Raw genomic sequence first — 24,107 nt, 5'->3', positions numbered from 1 at the left:
ATAAGAGAGGTTTATTTATTTATTTGGAATAAGCCATTTAGCTAACACAGATGGCCACCCCAATTACTGGGTGAATCTGGGGTGAATCATGTGTTACAAATGATACTGTGAAATCTTCTTACTTGAGGATCTGCTATTGTTTATTTAGACAATATGTATGCAATGAGTTGTATCTACTTGGTTATATAAAAGGGAGAAATTCCTTTCTTCCCCCAATTTCTTCAGTAGAATTTCTGTGGTGTACATCATATTCTAATTTAATGCTTACTCAAAAACAAAACTGCTTTATTTCTCTTACACCTTTGTGGAGAGACTTTCTGGGACAGAAGAAGATTTTTAAAAATTTTCATTTTGAGATGGTGTTGCTAAGTTGTTCAGGTTGGCCTTGAACTTGTGATCCTCCTGCCTCACTCCCAAATAGCTGGTATTGCAGATGTGCACCACCATGCCTAGCTAAAAATAGTGCTTTGAGTTATCTGCTATTTGTGGCTATCAAAGACTAGTTTCCTTCTTTATCCTGTGCTCTGCACCAGCCTTCCCAGCTAATCCCTCTTGTCTCTTCCCACTATTACTAGCAGAGTTGATAGTAAAATGAAACCTCCCACCTCTAGATATGGCTTCTTCATGAATAGAATGTACATATATATATTGGCCTGAAAAAAAAATATATATATATATGCCTCAGATCTGGTAAAAGAAACAGAACAACAATAACTCAACATGTTCCTTGGCCCTGTTTCTTATTTATGTGGTAAAGAACAGATAGTTTACATTTTAGTCATAGGGTATCAATAGAAAGGGCTGGAATGTGAAATTCTTGGGCAGGGCGGAGAATAGGAGGAATGATGAGAATCATGAGGAGTCTCAGGAACTTGGAGGAAGATTAAGACCTCTTCCTTGGCAAGGACGAAATGAGAAGGTGGAGAGGCTGGCTGGGGATCAGGTCCTCTTTTAACAGAAAAGCAATCCCTGTGCTGATTATAAAAAAGGCATTTACTTTATGTAGATGAATACAAAAAAAGGAATTCCTTCTTAGAAGATGAAGTCCCTTAATTTCTTGTACGGCAAGCTCAGTAGGTCTGGATTCTAACCCCCATTCTCCTCCCAACCTGGGTATCTTTGGGCAGTCACTGGGTATCTTTTGTCCAATTGAACACAGTGGCCAGTTTAAGGCTGCTACCATTTCCTACCCAAGCTCATACCCTCCTACAGCTGATTGCAAGTCATACATCAATTACTGGGACTGGCACTATCACAGGAAATCATTAATTTTTAGCAGATAATTGCAGACTCCTGAAGAGGCAGATGCAGGGCTGCTTCTTCCCAGCCCCAGATGCTACTTTTTAATGGAGTGTCAAAGTCATATTGTACAAGGGCATATGGAACCGATGGGATGTTGTGACCATATCTGAGAAACCGTCCCATCGAGTTCTGCCTCTGCAGCTCTGCCTTTGGAGTTGGTGAGTGAATTTCCCTCTTGTACATTTAACACAGAGGTGCTAATTAGGGCAGCTGCTGAGATGTTTTCATAACTATCCCACCCTATTGTGGGATGATAGAGGAACTGGGTTGAGCAAGATAGTTTTCATCTTTGTGGGAAGATGGCAGACACACACACAGAACACTGCAGAGGCCTGGGAACCATTGGGATTCAAAGACTCAGCCAAAGACTGTGTTAAAATAGATTTCTCATTCTCCTAGGTAATATTAGGAAGGAAAGATACCAAATCGTTTGCTCATTTACTTGAGATACTAAGTGAATTTCACTTCTAAAGTTACTATATTTCGTTGAATCTGGTGAACTGCCTTTTGTAAGGCTCATACTTATTTTATATTCCATGTAAGGAGGAAAAAAGATAACTCAATTGTCTGACACTATCAATTGTAAGACAAATTCTGATTCCAAGCATGTTAAAATGTGGAAAACTGTGTGCCTGCGAATAAGTGAAACATAGCACTTTAACAATAATCTCTGCAGAGATGAAATCTCATTACCTTGGCAGAAACTTAAATCTAGTATTTTACTTGAAATGTATAATTCTCTCATAAGTCAATTCTAATATTCTTAGAAATTTAGTCGGAGTGGGGACAGGTTTATGAGGGGAACTGGTGCTCTGGGTGTTGCATGGATTGCTCGGGAGGTACTCACACATGTCCTGCTCAGGGCCTGCTTTGATGACCATCTTGGCATTTTTTTTTGTGTGATGCTGACATCTGCTGGACAAACAACACTTATGCAAAGCTCTGCATTTGCAAGTAAATTCAGTTCTTGGTATGGTTTGGTAACCTAGCCATGGGGTAGGTAGTACACATTTTTATTTGAATTTGATGGGTCTGGGAGTTAATTTCCTTTTCAAAATTTGTATGCCATGTCTAAGTTTGAATGAGCTTTAAAATGAGAGCTTACTCTCCGGGAGTCTTTAATATGTGAAGAATAAAGCCCTTTAATTAAACTGATAGTTCTTATTGTCATTGCTAGACTGCTTATCAAGATGGTCACAACAGCCCATCCATTCCATATACCCTTGTACAATATGACTTTGTTATTCCATTAAAAAGTAGTGTCTGGGGCTGGAAATGTGGCTCAATGATAGAGTGCCTGTTTCATGTGCAAAGCCCTAGGTTTGCACCTCAGCACTGCAGAAAAGAAAAAGAAAAAATAAGATACTAGAAAAACGTTATAGGTAATGAAAATGTTGAAAAAAAATCTATGATCCCATCTACTCAGGAGGCTGAAGCAGGAGGATAGCGAGTTCGAGGCCAGCCTGGGCAACTTAGTGAGGCTCTGTCTCAAAATAAAATGAAAAGTCCTGGGGATATAACTCAATGGTAGAGCACTTGCCTAGCATGTGCAAGACCCTGGGATGGATTTCCAGTACCAAGGAAGAAAATAAAACAAAAACCAAGTAGCATATGTATTTTCCATCCCTTTGAATCTAGATTGGGTTTGTTATTTGCCTTGACTAATACTTTGTAGAAGAAGGAATTTAGTACAACTTTCAAAAGAATCATTGCAGCTTCATTTTTGGGGGGTCAAATTTGCATGTAAGAAACACAGGCTAGAAAATCTGTGTTTCTTATATGTAAATTTCAAGTTGTGCTGCATTTGTGTACAATGAATCAAAATGCATTCTGCTGTCATATATACCTAATTAGAATGAATGAATGAATGAATGAATGAATAAATAAATAAATAAATAAATAAATAAAATAAAAAAAGAAACACAGGCTGGATACTGAAAGACAACACATCCCATGGAGAGAGCATCTAACTGACATTTAGGATCCCACACATATGGGTGAGCCCACTTGACCTTCCAATCCAGACACTGGCCAAATGCTGCAACTGTGTAAATGAATCCAAGTGAGAGGAAGAAAAAAAAAAAAAAAAAAAGAAAGAAAGGAAGAAAGAAACCAACCTATTAGTCAATCCAGAAAACAATGTTTCCATTAACACACTATAGTTCTGGGGGCTGTTAAGTAACAATAGGTAAGAAGCACATGAGCAAAGCTTCAAAAGAACCAACAGCAAGGCCCAGATCTTGACCTAACAGATTTGTATTTAATTCAACTGGGTCAACCTCATGGAATAGTTATTTTTTTAAAAAAGCTCATCAGGACTGAGAACTACTGACCAAAGTATTTTATGCCCATGATTACTTTTATAAAATTCAGTACAATCAGCAACATCATTATATTTATTCCAATATGTTACATTTCCTTCACATACTCCTTATAGGGGTTTAAAGTGCAGTGAATGTATAGTCCATATACAGGTACTTGTGCATACATAGAAACTGTCATTATTCTCCTATTACATAGGACAAAACTGAAGTGATTTTCCCAAGATCACTGAATTAGTACAGAGTAGGTAACTTGACTGCACATCATAAACTCTTTTTATAAAGTACATTTATTTTTTAGAGAAGTTTTACGTTCACTGCAAAGTTGAGCAGAGGGACTGAGATGTCCTGTGTATACTCTGCCTCCACAAAGGTGCAGTTCTCCCTGTTGTCAACAACTCCCACAGGAGGTGTACATTTTTTTGACTGATGAACCTGCATGGTCACATTGAAGTCAGAATTAGACAGGCAGTCAGTATAGATAGGTAAATCGAATCAGGTCTGATCCAGGAGGCTAATTTGAGTGAGTCCTAGATGTTAGAGACTTCTCTCTGAGGGACTGAAATGTTAATTCCTTCAGAGCCCTTCCTCCACTTTTATCAAAAACCTGCCCCTGCTCCAACCTGTTGCCAAGGTAACCTGTCCCAGGAATTGCCCCTCCCTACAGGGAACTATAAGGTTGTTCCTTAATGTGTGCTGGGCTGCTCCGTCCTCCCCTTCCCCTTCAGCTCACCTATATCCCACCTTTTGGCTGTCCCACCTAGCATTCTTGGGCCTATGGAGGAAGGAGATAAGGGGAAGAGAGTAGGAGAACAAAGGAAGCCTAGGACATATAAAAGGTCAGAACACCTGGCTTCTTGAGATACCAGGATACCAGCTATGGCCCCCTTCTCTCTCCTTGGAGAAGTCTGTTTCCCCTTTTAAAATAAACCCTGCTTTATATGCTTGCCTTGGCGTGCTTCTCTAATGTTATACTTCAACATGTGAGGAAGCAGAACTCGTCACCAATAACCAGAGGTGTCAACATCATCCCCCAGAGTCCAGAGTTTATATTAGGGTCCACTCTGGGAGCTGACCTCTGTGGGTGTGGACAAATGTATGATGATATGTATCCACCACTGTAGTACAGCTCAGAGTAATTTCACAGCCATAGATATCCTCTGTGCTCTGCCTGTTCATCACTCCCTCCCCTCTGTCCCCTTTTTACTGTCTCATAATAATTTATTTTCCAGAATGTCATAAAAATGGAATCATACAGCATGGGGCCTTTTCAGAATGACTTCTTTCATTTAGTAATATATACTTAAGTCTCCTCCTTAATAACTTATTTCTCCTGAATACTAAATAAGATTCAGCTGTCTGATGTACCAGTTTCTTAATCCATTCATCGACTGAAGGACTTCCTGGTTGCTTTCAAGTTTTGGTAATTATGAATGAAGATGCTATCCACATCCATGTGCAGGTTTTTGTGTGGACATTAAGTCTTCATTCTTGGGGGGAACAGGTAAAAGTCTGTTTAGATTTTTAAGAAACTGCCAAGCTGTCTTCCAGGGTGGCTATACCATTTTTTGTTTCCACCAGCAACAAATGAAGAGTTATTACTGTTCCATGTCCTCACCTCATTAAGTGTGGTAAGTGCTCCAGATTTTGGTCATTATAACAGATGTATGGGGCATCTCACTGTGTTGATTTGCATTTCCCTCGTGACATTTGATGTGGAGCATTTTGTCATATCCTTATTTTCTATTTATCTTTGATGAGGTGTCTGTTAAGGTTGTTGATCTTCTTCTCCTTCTTTGCCTCCTTCTTCTTTTCTTTCTTCTCCTCCCTGCCCCCCTCCCCTTCTTCTTTTGTGGTGATTGAACCTAGGGGGATTGAACCTAGGGCTTTGTGCATGTTGGGTGTGTGCCACCATTCCCAGCTTCCTTTGTTTCTAATTTAGTATTTTATATCATTCCATTTTCTTTTTTTTTTGGCATGAGTTATATCTCATTTTTTCACTTTATAGCAGTTTCCCTAGATTTTATGATATACATTTGTAATGAATCCAACTCCATTCAAGAAACACTCTATTACTTAAAGGGTAGTGTAAGTACTTCATTATAATAAAATAATCCTAATTCTTCTCTGCTGCCCCTTGTACAATTTCTTTCATTCATTTCACTTACATGTAATATATATAATACACACTATTAGATTATTATTTTGAATAAACCATTATCTGTTAGATGAATCAAGAATACAAAAAATGAAAGCTTTTTATTCTATCCACATTTATTCTTTCTCTGATGATCTTCCCCTATGTAGATTTGAATTTCTGACCTTTATCTTTTTCCTTCTCTCTAAAGAATTTCTTTAGCATTTCTTACAAGGAAGGTCTATTAGCACCAAATTTATATTTGTCCGAGATGTTTTTATTTCCTTTTCCCTTTTGGAGAACAGTTTTGCAGGGAATGGGATTCTATGTTGTTGTTTTTATTTATTTTTCTCTCAACATTTTAAATATTTCACACCACACTCTTCTTGCTTGCATGGTTTCTGAGAAGTTGGATGTGGTTCTTATCTTTGCATCTCTATAAGTAAGGTGTATTGTCTATGGTCCTCCCCTAGCTTCTTGAAGTATTTATTTTTTTTTTTAGTTTTGACATTTTGTACTTCAAAAATAATATGGATAGTTGTTTTTATTTTTGTTTTGCATTTATCCTGCTTAATGTTCTCTGAGCCTCCTGGGTCTGTGATTTGGTGTCTGACATTCATTTGGGAGAAATATTCATTATTGTTTCAAAGATTTTTTTCTGTTCTTTTATCTCTTCTTCTAGAATTTTCATTATGCCACATGTAATATCTTTTGTAGTTGTTCTGCATTTCTCAGATATTCTGTTCTGTTTTATTTTCCCCAGTCTTTCTTTCTCTTTGCTTTTAGTTTTAATAGTTGCTATTGCTATACCTTCAAGCTCGGGATTCTTCTTTCAGCCATGTGCAGTCCATTAAGAAGCCCCTCAAAGGCATTCTTTATTTTTGTTACAGTGCGTCTGTTCGCTAACATTTATTTTTAAAATTCTTTTTCAGGATTTTCGTCTTCTATTTACATTGCTCATCTATTCTTCCTTGCTGTCTACTTTATTTTTAGAGTCCTTAGCATTAAAATCATAGTTGTTGGAAATTTCCAGTCTGATAATCATGTCTGACTTTGGTTCTGATGTTTGTATTATCTATTCAATCTGTGCCCCTTTTTTGCCTTTGAGTATGTCTTATAATTTCTTCTTGACAACCAGACATGGGCTCGGTGCTAAAATTAGGTCTTTAGTAATGTAGTGGTGAGCTAAGAGGGGGAGGGGAAGTCTCCTACAGTCTTAGTTGTACCTCTGGACTAGGAATTCCACATGTGCTTCTCTGCCTCTTCTCCCCACTTTGGTGGGACAGGATGTCTCCAGGGAACAGGAGTTAGGTGCTTTCCTTCCCCCAGGGTCAGCTAGTTTTTTATAAAACCCCAGCAGTTTATACTTTGGTTAATTAGTTTTTCTTGAGGGCAAACCTTCTTCCTTCTTCTGCCAGAAGTCATAGGGGATTTTTCTTTGTTATTTACTGTAAGAACCTGGTTGAGTTCCTGGAGGCAAAACTCACCAAGTGTGGTGTGCCCCTGGAGTTTTCACCTCTCAGTCCTGTCCATGCCGAACCTCCAGCAAGTGCCACGGGTTCCTGGAGGGGTTTCTGCTTGGGAGTTTTCTAGTCTGGCAAATCGTGAATCTCTGCAGGAGCCCGTCAATCTCTCCAGCAGCAGAGGCAATGATTTGCCCTGTGACGACACTTTTCTCATGAATCTAAGAAGAATGATTAGGTTTTTCTGTCCGTTGGGCTTTTTCCTTGTTTGAATGTAGGGGTAACTTCTAACTCCTTACATTCCAGACTGGAACCTGAAAGCCTCTTAAACTTTTTTTTTAAAGTTGGTTGTAGATGGACACAAAGCCTTTATTTATTTTTATGTGGTACTGAGGATCAAACCCAGTGCCTCACATATGCAAGGCAAGCGCTCTACCACTGAGCCACAACCCCAGCCCCCTTCTTAAACTTTTTATACTACATATAAAACATTGTTGCCTTCTAATATTTGCCTCTTTTGCAACTGACTAAGTGTATACATACTACCTACATACCCAGAGGTGTAGATGATAGGTAAAAGAGAAAGAAGAGTGATTCATTCAGATCCTAAACCCACAGGGAATTACCATCAAAAGAGAATCAAAGATCTTTGTGTGTCTGGGCATATATCATTGAGAGTTTAGAGTATTAACAATAACAGCAACAAAAATTATTGGGACAGAAAGTGCAGTAGATAGTACCAAGATGTCCAAAATAGAGGGATCTCTGACCAAAGTTCATTTACTTAATCCAAGAAAAATTTCAATTCCTACTATCCTAGGGAAAAAAAACTCCATGATCCCTCATGTCATTTTTTTTTTTTGTGGCTGTAGTACAGAGGAGGTTAAAACTATCAGAGATTAATTTTTAATTTTTTCTTAGTTCACATAATAAATTTCTACTTAGACTACAGCAGAGTCCCTTTAAAATTAAAAGCCCCAATCTCCCCCAAATCATTTTTTCTGCAACTGAGTTTGCTCATGCTGAGAGTAGAAACTGAAGAACTGACCCCAAAGTCTAGGCAGGTGCCAGGAGGATTGAAAAACTGGAATTGTAACATATCTTTGGCTAGTGCAGCCTGGCTGAATCTACATATTTCCTGGCTTTTATTCCTGTAAACTCTAATGTTCCTATACGATGAGCAGGGGAAGGTTCTCTACCTTCCCATCTCTGGCCAAACTGTAATTAAATTCATTTTTTTCCTTTTAACATCATTTGCTAATTTATTCTGTGGGTGAGGGGGCATTCAGTCTCTGCCTAGGGTATGGTAATAAACCTGTTCAAAGGTAAAAGGAATACCTCTGAAAGAGTTAATGTGGAAAAAAAACTCATCTCTGGAGGAAAGAAATTTCAACTGCAATAACTAGGTGTGTTAAGTTCATTATCCTACTCTAAGAAGGGGGTGGAGAGTTGTGTTCATCAGACTCGAGCTGCAGAAATGCCCTCAGACTCTAAATGAACATAGCTGTGAGATACATTGTGGAATCTGCCCTGAGTCCTATGAGGTGGGCTGGTTTAGAACATGGCCACAAGCAGGTGTCATACAGATCATCAAGGATGTCTCTACCTGTTAGACAACTTCTACAGCAATAGTTCTCAAACTTCAGTGAGTAAATGAATTACCTAACCTAAGGATCTTGATAGACATTATCATCGTGTGTGTGTGTGTGTGTGTGTGTGTGTGTGTGTGGTGTAGTGATAATGTATATAACTGTATAACATAACTCTGGCTGGTGGGATTCTACATCATGTATAACCAGAAGAATAAGAAATTATACTCCATTATATATGATATATCAAAGTGCATTCTACTGTCATGTATGACTAATTAAAACAAATTTTTTAAAAAGCTGACAGTAGACAAAAAGTCAGGATGGAATAAAATATGAGAACGTTGCAAAAAAAAAGAATGTCATATAGTTGGAATAATAGAGTATAAAGCCTTTTCAGATTGGCTTTTTCACTCCATGTTTATAGTTTCCTCAATGTTTTTTCACAGCTTTATAGTTCACTTCCTTTTAGTGCTGAATAATTATTTCATTGTCTGAATGTAACCACAGTTATTTATCCATTCATTTACTGAAAGACTTCTTGGTTGCTTCCCAGTTTTGTTTTAAATAAGAAAAAGAGTCCAAATATTTTAGACATGTATGCAGAAATCATGTGATGTCCAGGATTTCCTTCAAAATAATATCAGAAAAGGGAGTAATAGAGGAAACGTGAATTGATATCAGCTGGGAGTGGGTGAGGAGTATATAGGGATTCATTATTATATTACTTTCTCTACTTATACGTATGTTTGAACTTTTCTATAATAAAAACATTTTAAATGCAAAAAAATTATGACTCAGTAAGTCTGGGATGGAGACTGAGATTCTGTGTTTCTGACGATGCTGATGCTGTTGGTTATAAATGGCATTTTGAATGTTAAGATTATGCAGAATTTCCTCTGGAATAGTCTCTCTCCATTACTGACCACCAGACAAGCAGCAGCATCACCTGAAAACTTGTTAGAAAGGCGAATTCTTGGGCCCTGTTGGATCCTACTCAATCAGAAACTCAGCGAGTTGGGGACCAGCCATTTGTATTTTAATTTTAACAAGCCCTCCAGGTGACTCTGATGTCTGATAAAGTCTGAGCACTACTGATCTAGAAAAGTATTTTCCAGCCTCCTCTGGGGAGCTTAAAAACTAGTCAGCCATGGTTTCCATGCCATACCAGTGAAATGAGAACTGTAGCACGTGGGGCCCTTCCATCATGAATATTAAAAAAAATCTCTCCAGGTGATTACAATGAGTAGCCAAATTTGAGAACCATTGCTGGAGAGACAAGCTCACTTACTTCTTGAGTTTTTGCCAGGGAAAGTCTGGTAGAGGTCAGAGTGTCTGGGTCTGCTGGGCCAGTGGCTCTCCTCTTCCTCTTCCTCACTGTTGCTTTGAACCTGTAACCAAGATCCCAGCAGAATATGGTCAGAGCCAATGGGGCACAGAGGCAAGAAAAGGTGCAGGGTGGCACCTACCTGTGGGGGAAAGAGGTTGAGTGTTTGGGAGATTTGGATAGGAATCTTGGATAGGAGATAGGAGAGGAGTACAGCTCTACATTTGATGAGAGGCGACAAACATACAAATGATATTGCAAATAAACACAGCCTCTCTCTGTGGCAAGGATTTGAGAGATTTTTTCTAAAGAATACAAACAATCAATGGCAGTAATACCTGTAGACCCAGGTAAGAGAAGTGCTCAGTTTTAGAGGGTCCACAGGGTGAAGTGTTGGTAGACTTAGATGATATCCCCACCTGCTAGTCATGTGGCCCTGAGCTGGCCCAGGGACCTGCCCTGGTTTTGCCTGGTGTCTATTCTCTCAGAGGAGACTTATTTGCTAGTGTGTGCAACCCCAGGTCTGAGTGGTTAAGGGATTGTGGCATTTGGATATACATGCACATGGGTGTGCAAAGCTTCTTATACAGTAGGACAGATATATCCAGATATAGGCAGGGAAGGGGACAGATCAGAGGCTAGGGGGACATTCTGCCCATACTATCCTCTCCTAGCCCAGAAGTCCTTAGTATAAAACTTCTAGATTTAGAAACTGGACTTTTAGGTCTTAATGGTTACACATTTCTTATGGTAGGAGAGAACATATTTTAGTTAATAGTTTCTAGCTTTGTGCATGCCTAACTTCCTTTTGCACTTTCATAAGGATCCCAGCAAACGATAAGGGCAGGTGTGTTTCATGAGAACCTTCAACAGGGATCAGATCAGATAAGAATAACAAAAGCAGCTTTGAAATCTGAATGCTCTTAAGAAACAAGGCCTGTTTCTCTTTCTCCCTGTATATTAATCCATTCTCAAAAGTTTCTGAATTTAATTCAAGAAGTGACACATCGGGCTGGAGATGTGGCTCAAGCAGTAGCGCACTCGCCTGGCATGCCTGCGGCCCGGGTTCGATCCTCAGCTCCACATACCAACAAAGATGTTGTGTCCGCCGAGAACTAAAAAATAAATATTAAAAATTCTCTCTCTCTCTCTCTATCCTCTCTCACTCTCTCTTTAAAAAAAAAAAAGTGACACATCTAGGGAGGATAGAAACCCTGGATCTTCTATCCTTTTTACCCAGAAGGACTCCCTCACCTTCTGGGTAAGAATCCACAGATTTTTCTCTGCCATTCTCTCTTTCACCTCCAACTCACTTACCTTCTCTGAGTCCAAAGTGTGTTGAGGCTGCTGGGTTAGAGATCGGTGCAGTTCTGGTCTGTTTTGGTTCTGCCTCCATTTTTGCTGGATGATTGACAAGTCCAATGACTTAACCTTCTTGTCCAAGGAACTCTTTTGAAATAGGCTCTTTCTTGCTTTGCTCTTTCTTTTCCAGAATATCTCATTCGTGGCTGAAGGAGCTTCCTTATTGGTAGCCTGTAGACCCCACAGCTCTCTCCTTACCTGTGCAGAGTTTGTGCTCCATTGTGGATTCACTCTGGTTAGAGAATGTATGCAACAGGGTGTCTCGGGGTTAGAATCCAGATCTTGTGATGGTGCCAGAACTGTGGACATCCATTGCTGTGTTTCCTCATTAGGGTAGAAGACACATGGAGAGGAAGCAGGAAGCTGTGAATCCCTTGTAGGGCCGGCAGTCTCTTCCTGTGGACCTTCCTCAAACCCAGGGCCTTTCTGGAGAACCAGCTTCTCTTCTCTCACTCTGTCCATGACTTCCCACACCACTTGGTCCAAACTGTTTCTTTTGGGGGTGTTGCGGGGTGGAGACAACCGATCCCGGGAACCTGTGTATAGGCACATTTTGGAGATAGCTTTCCGGAGGCGTTCTCTGGGTGAGTGGGGCTCAGACTCTGGGGCCAGAATCCTGATGGATGGCACATCTGTTGGGTTGCAATTCCAGAACATATGGGATGGTGTGAATTTTTGGACAGGTGTCTTAGACACGTAGGAGTAGAGACAGAAGAAGGCATCAGCAGTGACAGCCAGTGTTTGCACCTGCTTGAACCTGCCTGGGTAAAGGGTTAAAGATGGTGATTCAGGAGCACAATCAGCAAATTCTCTCTGAAATATCTCCCTTCAAAAGGCTTCCTAAAGCTCAAACTTCAAAGAAAGCTACCAATTGACCCATGAGTGTTTTCCCCCTTTAGATTTTGTATACTCAGGGTACCTTTTCTGGACTTTCTTGAGTCTCCGTACTCAGAGGATATCCCAAATAGGAAGTAGAAAATGGGTTAAGATTTACAGACATTGTACTGATTTAATTCAGCTGAACGAGACAAGGTCTAAAGGAAGCAATAGTGGTCTGAGATCTCTTGAAGACTATTTCTTCAAGAGAAAGAAGCAAACATCAAAGTTATCCATCTTCCCTAAGCAACATAAGAGGAAATAGAAGAGACAAAGGGTCAAGTGAATCTAACCAAGAGAGTGTAGGATTTGGGGCCATTAGGCCCCTTTGTAAACAACTGAGACTGGCAGAGAAGTGGAACACGCATCCATGGTAACACTCACTGGCTAACATGAGGCAGGGGTCCTCCATTTCAATCCTCCGCACCTGAGCCTTCAGGAAGAGCTGGAAATCGATGCCCTTGGCCTGAGAGGGGTTGGTGAAAAATCTTGCAGGGATCCGAGAAGTGTCTTTGTGGTCCTCTTGGCCAAAGCCCAGACTAAAGAGGACATCTTCTGCATCTTCTTGCACCTGGTCCAGAATCTCTGAGATGCTGAAATGAGGGAGTTTGGATAAACAGGAAACAACTTTGAGACCTAGGAAAATCTAGGATATCTAATAAAAGTATCAGGAGACATTTCTTTCTGGCCATTTCTCCACCTTCCTCTGTGACTTTGAGAAAAGCTTTCACTTCTTAGAACCTAAATTCTCTGTCTGAAACAAGGGAATTGCAATCTGGTTCTAAAACTGAATAAAATCTCAGCACAGTACTGTGAGCAACTTATTACAGTTGAAAAAATTTAAATAAATAAGAAAACATTTTGAAAAATGAAAAGCAGGGTAGATGCAAAGAAATTATGTGGTTGCATTATGAACTACTTATGCATTATTAATTAGATATATTGTGATATATCTGGCTTTTGCTTTGCAATGTGCCACTCAACTTGCCCTAGTAGTTGTATGTGGAAGAATTAAACGATGAGTGCTTAAGAAACATAGGCCTGCTTTTATTCTCACTCTGAAGGCAAAAACAAATCAGTAGGTGCATTCAAATCCTGATTATGGAAAATATACCTCTTACTAGCACTATTTTCAGGAGAGAAGCCCTGGGTCACAGAAGATCAAGTGCTCACTCTCTCTTTCTTTCTCTCTGGCATCAACCTCTACCTACATTCAAATCTGAGTCCTACTAGTGACACCAGTGGTCAATAAATGCATTTCAGACAATGGGGACAGTGTAGTTATGGATTATTTGAGGTTTTTAGATAAACATCATCACTCTTTTCAGAAATGATGCTGGGTTTTTTGATCCAAATAGGGACGGTCTTGCTTAATTCATAGCTGAAGAGTTAGAATCCCGAATCTACTCTTGTGCTCACTAGCTAAGTGCTCATTTTATCTCCATGGTCCTGAGTGTCCCTATCTGTGAATTGCAGACATATGACAGGAGAGTGAGTCACAGACATGGCTGCATATGGGTCTTAAAAAAAAATAATTCAGATACCTGAATCCCCTTTCCTGACATTCTCATTGAGTTGAACTGGGTATAGCTTAAGCTATACAGCTCAGGGAGGATGAATCTCTAAACACAGTCATGTGACAAAGTTTAAGTCTCAGAACCAGGTCTCGAATTAAAAATTTGACTCCAATTTTCAATATTTCATCACTTTTCTCTTGTTTAAGGTTTGTGCATATGTTTTGTCCACCCTCTAGTTGAGCCCCTCAGAGTCAGTCTGTCTGCTTCGGCTTTTTAAATTCTATAGTGATTGAATGACCAGCATTAACTGATATTTTATTGCTTCATTCAATCAACAAATTAGTTGATGGATCAATACACTGTTTATTGAGTACTTACTGTGAGTCTTGGCACTGTGACGGTAACATGACTACACCTCCTGGAGTAGAATGTTCGGTGGGAGAAGATACCTGTATTTTATATATAGGATCCAGTTCCCTGCATCCCCCACTGTTCTTAAAGCAAAAATGATCAGATTTTTCAAGTGTAAATAACAGTTCTAGTGAGACATCCCAGAAAAAAAGGGAAATAGCTCTTAGGTCCATTCTCCTCGGCCTCTTATCTTCCTCACCCTCCCAGTCCTACTGAACTTAGTACTTACCTTGAACTAGTCTTGTTGGTCCCACCAGTCATGCTGCTGGATGCCAAACTACAGCCGAGATCAAGTAGCTGTCCAGGCCTGGGTGTGTGGAGAAAACTCCTGCAGAGATCAAAGCTGATGTCATACAAACCTCATTGCCAGCCTGCACCCTGGCACCAAGCATTCCCCACTGGGTATATCCACCCTCTGCTGGATGCCTTTGAACTATTTGTGGAAGAAGCTCAGTCTATGTCCTCATTGCTGCTTAGAAAATTTCAGTCTCTATTATGAATCGGTTTTTAATTTCTTTGATTCTGGTCTTACTCTAGTTTTCTGTCTCCTAAAGGAGACATCATTTACCCTGACTGACCCTAATACTTACCTGGGGAAGAGCTTTCCATTGGCGGCCAGCAGTGTGGCTGGACAGGAACGGAAAGACAAAGAACATGTTAAAGTGAAAATGAAAATCATTGGAGTTGCTCCTCTGAACTTAAAACAGCCCTTCTATTCCCCTACACCACTGCTACAGGCTAGCTGGACCCCAAGAATTCTGTTCCTAGTGGGTCTTAAGATTATTTAGCATAGTTTAGAAGGGGGACAGATAAGGCAGAAGACACCTGACCTCTGAACTTTTAACCCATGACTGATGTCTAGGCAAGGAAGGACCCTCCAACCCCCATCCTGAGGTGGACAGTCATTCTGCTCTCAAGGCTCCTGTTCCTGACCGACCACAAGACTCTCTATAGGTCCAGGAGAAATGGTAGGTGGTTGGGCATCCCTGCTGTACTCAAGGCCCTTCTTCCTGCAGAACAATCTCTCTTAAACCCAGGACTCAGTCTTCTCCGGGCTTTCTATAGAGAAAACAGTCTTAAAGATGTGTGGGCCACAAATATTACATTGATTTTTATGTTATCTTCCCAGGAGCCAAAGGCAAGCTCCAGGGAGGGACCTTTAGGAGTCATGATAGGCTGGCGAGGAAGTGTGCCCGAGCATTCCCGCTGTCTGTTTTTGCATGAGAATAATGAGACCATTCTTTCTCTACAGAAAGAACCCCAGGGAGAGCCTGCTTCTTTCTGAAGTTTCCCCTTCCATACTTTCCTTAATTCATCCAATGTGTAGCTTCTTCCCTTGTCTCAACCTCAGAGAGCTGTGTCACTTACCCTCTGCTCCAAGGGTCAAGTCATCCTCAAAGCTGGCCCCATGGCTGTAGCACTCTGTCAAATAATCAGGTGAGGGTCATGTAAAATTAGTCTGGAACACACACACACGCACACACACACACACACACACACAAAGACACAATTGCATATTTGAACATCTACACAAATCCTTAGATTTGCACAACCACATATGACATTAGGCATCCACATGTTTCCAGAGCTACCCTGGGGAATTTCACTCATGTTTTGATTCAGAATCACACATACACTCACATATACTAACCCGTGTTTTATATCACACAGTCCCTTGCCAAATGGAAAACACATGAGGGTGTGCACCCTCACACACAGACACACACATATATAAATGCACACATTTTATAAAGCGCTTTTCCCATAGCAGTGGTCCTTGGCTGAGCACCACTAACAGAAGATAATTTTTGAGTATTGGTGAGCTTGTGGGCTCTGAGCTGGCACTTTCTTTTGGGCCTTCTGGACTCCCTTGTAACAACTAAAAGGTTTTGCAGACACTTTAGAGATATGCAAGCATTGTTATGTGTGTATACCCCCCCCCCCAACAGCTGTATTGCTCTTCAGGTAGAAGAGCAGAACAGAGTCCATACTTACCATTGTAGATGGATTGTCCTGCTTCTTCACAAAGCCCCTCTTCAGAGTCTCTAAAATCCAAAAATCATCTTACACGTTGAAATCACTACAGTTTTTATTGGACTTTTCCTGAATGATCTCCCACATATTCATATGATTTTCCAATGGGAGTCAGCAGTACTTAATTTGCTTTTCTTTTGGAGAAAGCTAAGACGGTGGTTACTTGATGGACAAATTTATAGAAGTGTCAATGAGGAGCTGGGATTGGAATGCACTATATTTTGATGGTACTGCCATTGTCCTGGTGACATTGTTTAAAGCCAGGTTTGGAATGATTCTTTGGTCTTTAGGTAAAATGTAAAATAGGGAATAAAGAAGAAAAACTACATGCATTTATAGAAGAGGGGTTTTGGTGCCATATTTTCCAAATCACAAATACAAATATCATTTTTTTTTCTTAAAGATTTTAGGAAATCACCTTATCTACCCACACCTCCTTTTTCTTGGAACCACCATCTTGCTGAGTATCATATCTTTCAGGAAACAGCAGAACTGCACCTTGCTTATTTTTAAGATTTTGAGATATGGTCTTATCAAACATTTACCATCTCTACCAGAAGAACAAACGGAAATCAGCATAAGTGGTAGTAAGAAACAACTCAGTTTTATAAACAAGGAAGGAATTTGCTCTCTTTCAAAACAGGTGATTGAAGTAATCTGTGAAAAAGCTTTGAACTGGGACTAGCACATCTGGTTCCAGACTTGGCCTCTTGTTGCTAGTGTGTTCTCAAATACTGTGTAAGGGCCTCGGATCTCCAGATTTTATCATGAGCTAAGTCCACTTCAGGCACTGATATGTAGTGAGATTTTTAGAGTTTGCTTTCCTGAAAGTTTTTAAAACGGCAGTTGTGCACGATGCTTTGAATGTAATCTCAAGTGGCGGCTAGAGAGGAAAAAGGTTCGAATGATGAGTTAGCAGGGAAAAAGACTGGAGCTGGCCCTAAACAAGCCTCCCCTTTTATCCATCTCCAGCAATTCAGATACCTCTCAGGCTTTTGGAGTATTACTTGACAGGATGTTTAACAACAGGCATGGGATTAATTAATCAAATCCGTAGATCAAGTGGCACTTACATTTTACAAGATAAATCATTACATATCTAGACAACTTTTGCTTGTACCTTCAATACTGGAAGGTATTGAAGCTTAAGCTAATTAAGAACAAGTAACTCTAATAGTACAACTAGAAGTACAAATATATACTTTTGTCCTTTCACATAATTACACAAAAATGTGTTGTAATGTAATACTACAAACGTGTGTATATATTAAAAAAATTCATAAACATTAATATTTACTATGAGTGCTAAAATGCTACGATAACTAATATAGTCATCTAATACTAGAATATTAGGTTTATATTGTATTTTATGCTTGTGTTATTGCTATACGCTAAAGGTTGAGAATCTTTTATCCAAAATGCTTTAGATCAGAATTTGGGTTTTTAAAATTTTAGAATATTTGCATATACATAATGAGATATCTTGGGGGATGGGGCCTAATTCTAAGCATGAAACTCATTTATGTTTTATATACACTCTGCACACATGGCCTGAAGGGAATTTTATTTGATAGTTTTAGTGTACTGTGTTTTGACTGTGACCTATCCCATAAGGTCAGATGTGGAATTTTCCACTAATGGTTTCATGTCAGCCCTCAAAACATTTCAGATTTTGAAGCATTTTGGATTTTAGGATTAGAGATGAAATTCCTAAGGCATACTATTACCAGAACTACAATTAAAACAGACTACTATCCCACTTCTAGGTTGTACCCAATGGAAATGACAGTGCATATTCTCTCTCTCTCTCTCTCTCTTTCACACACACACACACACACACACACACACACACACACACACACACATTCTAGTCATTAATAATCCAAAAAGGAAACCCCAGAATCTCTGCTTAGTGTAAAATGGAAAAACTTATAATGATAATTATGTAATTTAATACTACTGAAGGATCAAACAGAATGATCTACAGCCACACGTAAATGCATGGATAAACATCACAAATATAATGCTAAACAAAATAAACAGATAAAATAGTATATATTGCACATTCTATTACATAAAGTTTAAAAATTCTAAAACTTGTCTATAATATTATAAATCAAGATATTGATTACCCTGGTAGGCGGGGTAGTAAATAGAGGGAGACAGAAAAGGGTTTTTGGAGTGCTGATAATGGTCTTCTTCAGGTTGCGTTCCTTTTGTGAAAATTCACTGAGCTCTATACTTAATGCTCACTGATTTTCCATAAAGAATATTATACTTCAATATAATTTGTATTGAAATCAAACATGTGCTGGGTGCAGTGGTGCACAACTGTAATCCCAGTGGCTTTGGAGATGGAGGCAGGAGGATTGCAAGACTTGGTCTTAAAAAAAAAAAAAAAAAAAAAAAAAAAACCAGGACTGGGGATGTAGCTCAGTAGTAAAGCACTCCTGAGTTCAATCCTCAGTAGGCCCCAAAGCAAAGCAAAACAAAACATAAACAAACAAAAACTGATGATGTGTACACTTCAATAAAATTTGCTATTCAGTAGGCACAGTCTTTATTGGGTGCTCATCCTACAGTTCTCTTCTCTAGTCGTGCCCTTCTCTAGTTGCAGTCATTTTGTATTCTCTTTTTGGGGACCGGCTCAAGACCAGGCTTGGGGCAGTGGGCTTTCCTGTGTGTGTGGTGGTGGGATTCTACCACAGAGTATGAACATGAGCTGCATCTATTGATGCCTTCTTACTGAGCATGATGATTTGAAACTTCATGCCTACACCCAGGTCCCACACATTCATAAGTCATTGTGTAGACGAGAAAATCAATGACTGGGGACTAGATCCATAGCTGCTCCCCTCTTCTCATTCTTGTGTTGAAAGGTCCCTTAGCATCATTTCAACTGTGAATTAGAGGAGCCAAGGTACTGTTCTTCCTGTAGGTCCAATTCATAAACAAATAGTTGTGTGTGGAATCGGATTGTGAGAAGAAGCATGTGGCTATTTTGAGCCCCTTCCAGCAGTTTACATAGATGTCTGCCTGCAGAGATTTAAGTCGAAGCCCTCATGATGATTTCTGGGCTCTGAACTCTTACTCCTGATGATTCATGAGCAAGATTTTTGTGTCCCAGAAAATTCTTTAACAGTGTAAGGGGAGAAAGAAAACAGGAGAGCCATGATTTGTAAAGATGTGCATGTTCTAATCCTGTAGCAGAAAGGAGTGCCACTAGATTTCGGTTGCACTGAGAGACTGACACTAAATTGTCCAAGAAGGTAGTGGATTTTCTTAGAGAACTTGGAGAAAAGAAAGCCTTCTTGCTATCAGAGGATATTTGGTATTGAAAATGGAAAGAAAATGGAAACTTTTGGTCTTGGAATCAAATTTGCAAAGTGCCTCCAGGGCAACCTTGTGGACAGATAAATACTGAATGTAGGTACCTGGTGCATCTGTGACCCTGGCTGCCTAAGAATTGAAGACCGCAGCACCTCAGAATGTCATGCTTAGAGTGCGCTTTTCCTGTCTTCTTCCTATCCACTTACCAAAGGCCAAGTGTTCTCTCACCATCATCAATCATTCTCATCATTATTATCCTTCAATTTCTTTAATTTCCCCATTACAACTAAAAAGTGCAATCATGCACTTCCTATTTCTCAGAACAAGAATATGTTCTGAGAAATATGCCATTAGATGATATCATCAGTGTGCAGACATCATACAGTGTACTTACACAACCCAGATCAGCTATGATGTCACTTGGTGATAGAATCTTAGGGGACTACTGTTGTACATGCAGTTTGTCACTAACTAAAGTGTCAATAAGAGGTGCATGACTCTATTACATATGTACTAAAGAGAATTAGAAAATAAGAAAATTGGAAATGTTTTCTAAATCTAACAAATCCCCTTCCAGAGACAAATGTGAGAATGCCATCAATAGATTTATGGCCTTTTTGAGTTTAAATATTGAAAGTTTTTCAAAACATACAAAAGAACTATGACAGGTAACCCTGTGCCTACCACCTGGCTTTCACATTTGAACCATATGCCATATATTAGCTTCAGGAAGAAATATAATGTTAAGTAATCAATAACAGAATCTTAAATAAATAAAAAATAATAAAATATTAAAGGTTTAACTAAAGTCTCATTGATTATCATTGTATCTACTCTTTCCCTTCCTAGTGGTAACCACTTTCCAGTAGTTGGTGTATATCATTTCTGGTCATACTTTTTCCTAATACATAGAGGTAGATAGAAAGATAGATAGATCAGTAGGCCAATAGATAGATTTTGTGAAATTACAAGTAAGTGTAAAGATCCTTTTAAATCAGACCATTTGTACACCATTCTAGAGTACAAAGCATGTACCTATATATCATCTCATTTAAACCTCACACTTTATTATTTGACACATTATTCAAGTGTTATACTTTATAGGGAAGGAATCTACCATGGAATTTCATTCATTTGCTTACTCTTTGCTACACAGGTAGTAGCACAAGAATTGGGTTTGACTCTTGGAGGCTTTTCACTTACCAGATCATCTTTTTTTAAGTTTTGGATGAGAGTTTATCTTTGTAGAACATAGATGGGTAAATATTATTTCTTGAGCTTACAATTTTGTATTTCTGTGAATTTTTTCATTTCAACTAGAATGTAGTATATTTGAAATTAAGGAGCATATTTAAAAATACGTGGCACCTTGTCAGACAATTGGACATTTACCAAATACACACATAAATTGATAAGACTCAAGAGTAGTTAATGAGATAAAGACATTAGCTGAGCCAAGGATTTCTCCTGTTCACACCTGTACAGCACTTTAAAACCCAGTAATCTGCAAAACATTCCTATTATCATCATCCTTTATCTTCCATTATGTTGAGGATGACTAGTTGGCTTTGAAGTCAATGAACTGTGAGTAAAATTAGGATAACAAGGACAACACATTTTATAAACTATAAAAACAAGCACAAAATAAATCCTCCTTACATTGCCTTCTAGGGCAGAGTTCTCAATCACTAGGGACTAGACCCATAGCTGCTCCCCTCTTCTCATTCTTGTGTTGAAAGGTCCCTTAGTATCATTTCAACTGTGAATTAGAGGAGTCAAGGTACTGTTCTTCCTGTAGGTCCAATTCATAAACAAATAGTTGTGCGTGGAATCGGATTGTGAGAAGAAGCACGTGGCTATTTTTAGTCAACCTTGGATTATTTGGTGCTATTTGTTTCCTACTGAATAAAGAGTGGGTTATTGATGTCATTAATAGATGAATTTAGATTAAAGTCTATATAAAGCTTGAGACATTCCTGCCTTCCTGGAGGGAGAATAAGGATGTGCAGGAGCTAATACATTCTGAGAATTCTTTCTCACAAAAGCGATCAGGCTTAAGTAGGTCACTAGCTTCGGCTTTGTGTCTGGGTAGATTGAACCTAAGACGGTAGAGGCTGAAAGAGTGTGGGTTTCCTACTCGAATGTTTCTGAGCAAAGAGATGGCATACTTTGCTTTGAAAGGCCTGAACTCTTCACTGCTTTGGATGACAGTGGTTACCCTGAGCCCTCCTCCTGATCTATAGCCGAGACAGAACAATGGCGCACTGATCCTCTTTCTAACTCCTGTTTTGTCACACAGTGTGGGACTCCAGTCTGAAAGGGGAAGCAGTGGAGTGGGAGTCTGGAACTCAGCCTCACCATGTCCCATAGATACCCATTTCTGCCTATTCTTTAGTTCACATCCACCTGAATTCCCAAGCCTTCAGCCTCACTCCAGGGTTGCATTTGCTTCCCATCCTGGATTAGCAGCTGATGCCAAATCCTTTCAACACCCTGTCAATCACTGTCAACCTCATCACCTCAGGTCTGGTTCAAACCCTTTGGCCTCTCCTGAGTTCCTGAGGAGCATGCCCATTAACATAGCCGACCCCCAACCATATCCTGGGCCACGGTTTGTCCAGCACTCACCCGCAGTCCTGCAGCCAGTCTTCAATCTTATGGATTGGATTCCCTAGAAAAGTCACACATCACATCATTGTGAGGCTTGAAGGGAACCAGACCTCTTCCCTGCAACTCAACCCATTCCACAGGTTTATCCTCATTTAAGCCACATCACGATTCATTCATTTTTTCCCCATAAAACTTTCCTTTATGATATGAGAGGATACCCTTAAAGGAAGGTAGTGATTATGTCTTCTCTCTCTGGTTCTGTTATCCCTTCACCCCTGGGACCTGGGAAATGCCCAAGAGGTCAGGGAACAGGGATGGCTTCTTTTTCAAAAGATGTGCTTTTTATTTCCTACCAAATAAGCAAGAATAGGTTTATTTATATCAGAAGTTTTGTTTCCTCTGTGTGGTCTCATCTGAACCTCCAAGAAGCTCTGAGAGGCATGTAGGAAAGAAACTACTGTTTCAACTGGATCAGCACGTCTCAGGTAAGTGACTCAAAGGTCATACAGCTTGTTAGTGACAGAGTTGCAGTCAAGAGTCCACGCACAGCTTGAGCATAGTCTGTTACATAGACAAAGTCAAAACCTCCCAAAGCCTTCATTCACAGACTACCCCTAACCTCTGCTTCCCACAGAAGCTTCTCAGGATGATGCAGAATGTGCCCCTTTCTAATCTTATGACTGCCTCTTTCTTGCATAATTTATATCTTGTATTTCTTTATGCCCTTTCCCTTAAACTCATTTAGATCTGTTCAAAGGAGCCTCTCTGAGGTCCTAGTCTAAACAAAGGGGCCATGCCTCCTGTCTGTGGACCTGAGTCACCTTCTCCCTACCACCAGACTATGTGGGAGTCTGTGTGATGTCTAACTGCCTCTTACCTTCCTGGAAAACATCATCCAGGCTGGAAGGCTCAGGATCTGGGACATCCTGCAGGGCGGCTGCTGCTTCTTCTTCCAGGACCTGGGTCTGCCAGTTTCGGCTCTGACGGAGCCAGGCCCGCCGTTTCTCCCAGGACGTGGGGCTCAGGACAGAGGCCTCCATGGCCCAGGCTCACACTTCAGGGCCCTCTCAGCACGGTATTGCTTTCCTGAGGGTAGAAATAGCGATGTTTCTCATCTGTCCAGAAACCACTCCTTCCCATCTCCACAGGGAGGAGCTTGATCTCTGCCCATGCAGGGGGAGGGAGGAGATGCCTTGCTCATCTTCTACCCCATGCAAAAAAGAAATTCTCTGTCACATCTAAACACCAGAGCAAGCCTTTGAAATCAGTAAGTCCAAAAGCTCCAAACATCACAGGATTTAAGGGACATTGAGAAGGCTCTTCTGACTTCAAGTATTTGTATTTTTATGGTAACTGAAATGGATATTAAAGAACAGTCTTCTTTAATCCTCAAGGATTTTGTCTCCCAGAATCTTCCATTGACACCAAAATATCTTTACATTTACAATTCATGAAATTCTCTTAATTCTATCCTCATCCAGATATATAAAAAAATTTCGGTTTTCAGAAGTCAAACAGCTTTTCTAAGGTCCCAACAGCCCGGATGTCACCCCACCTACAGTAATTCTGGATTTTTTTTGTTGGTTTCTCTTGATCTGTTTTGCTTCCTTTTGATACATTAGGGGTCCACATAGGATTTTTCTCAGGAAAATCAAAGCTGTGATAGAAACAAGGAGATTCTGCTTTAAAGCAATTAGCAGATCGCACCTTTGAAATAATTACTTTCTGATTTGTCAACTTGTGTTTCTGCATAACTGTGGGTTACTTACCCAGTTTATCAGTGCAATAATTGATTCAAATGCATTGATTTCATTTAACATTACCTAAT

General features: G+C 39.8%; 1 protein-coding gene across 1 annotated transcript in view; it reads right to left on the bottom strand.

Annotated features, from left to right (window-relative positions):
- Positions 1-23,319, bottom strand: part of Tespa1 (thymocyte expressed, positive selection associated 1) — a 35,146-nt gene extending 11,827 nt beyond the window's left edge. The window contains exons 1-10 of the mRNA XM_077799227.1: positions 23,157-23,319; positions 22,298-22,340; positions 16,301-16,350; positions 15,838-15,842; positions 15,674-15,725; positions 14,896-14,932; positions 14,535-14,633; positions 12,762-12,970; positions 11,457-12,262; positions 10,104-10,203 (exon numbers count right to left, since the gene is read on the bottom strand). Coding sequence (XP_077655353.1) covers positions 10,104-10,203; positions 11,457-12,262; positions 12,762-12,970; positions 14,535-14,633; positions 14,896-14,932; positions 15,674-15,725; positions 15,838-15,842; positions 16,301-16,350; positions 22,298-22,340; positions 23,157-23,319 — 1,564 coding nt within the window. The remainder of the gene's footprint in view (positions 1-10,103; positions 10,204-11,456; positions 12,263-12,761; positions 12,971-14,534; positions 14,634-14,895; positions 14,933-15,673; positions 15,726-15,837; positions 15,843-16,300; positions 16,351-22,297; positions 22,341-23,156) is intronic.
- Between the last annotated feature and the right edge of the window lie 788 nt (positions 23,320-24,107).

The sequence above is a fragment of the Urocitellus parryii genome, chromosome 5 (assembly GCF_045843805.1).
Source record: "Urocitellus parryii isolate mUroPar1 chromosome 5, mUroPar1.hap1, whole genome shotgun sequence".
NCBI lineage: Eukaryota > Metazoa > Chordata > Mammalia > Rodentia > Sciuridae > Urocitellus > Urocitellus parryii.
The sequence above is the reverse complement of the archived record's forward strand: the minus strand, read 5'-3'. Positions and strand labels throughout refer to the sequence as shown.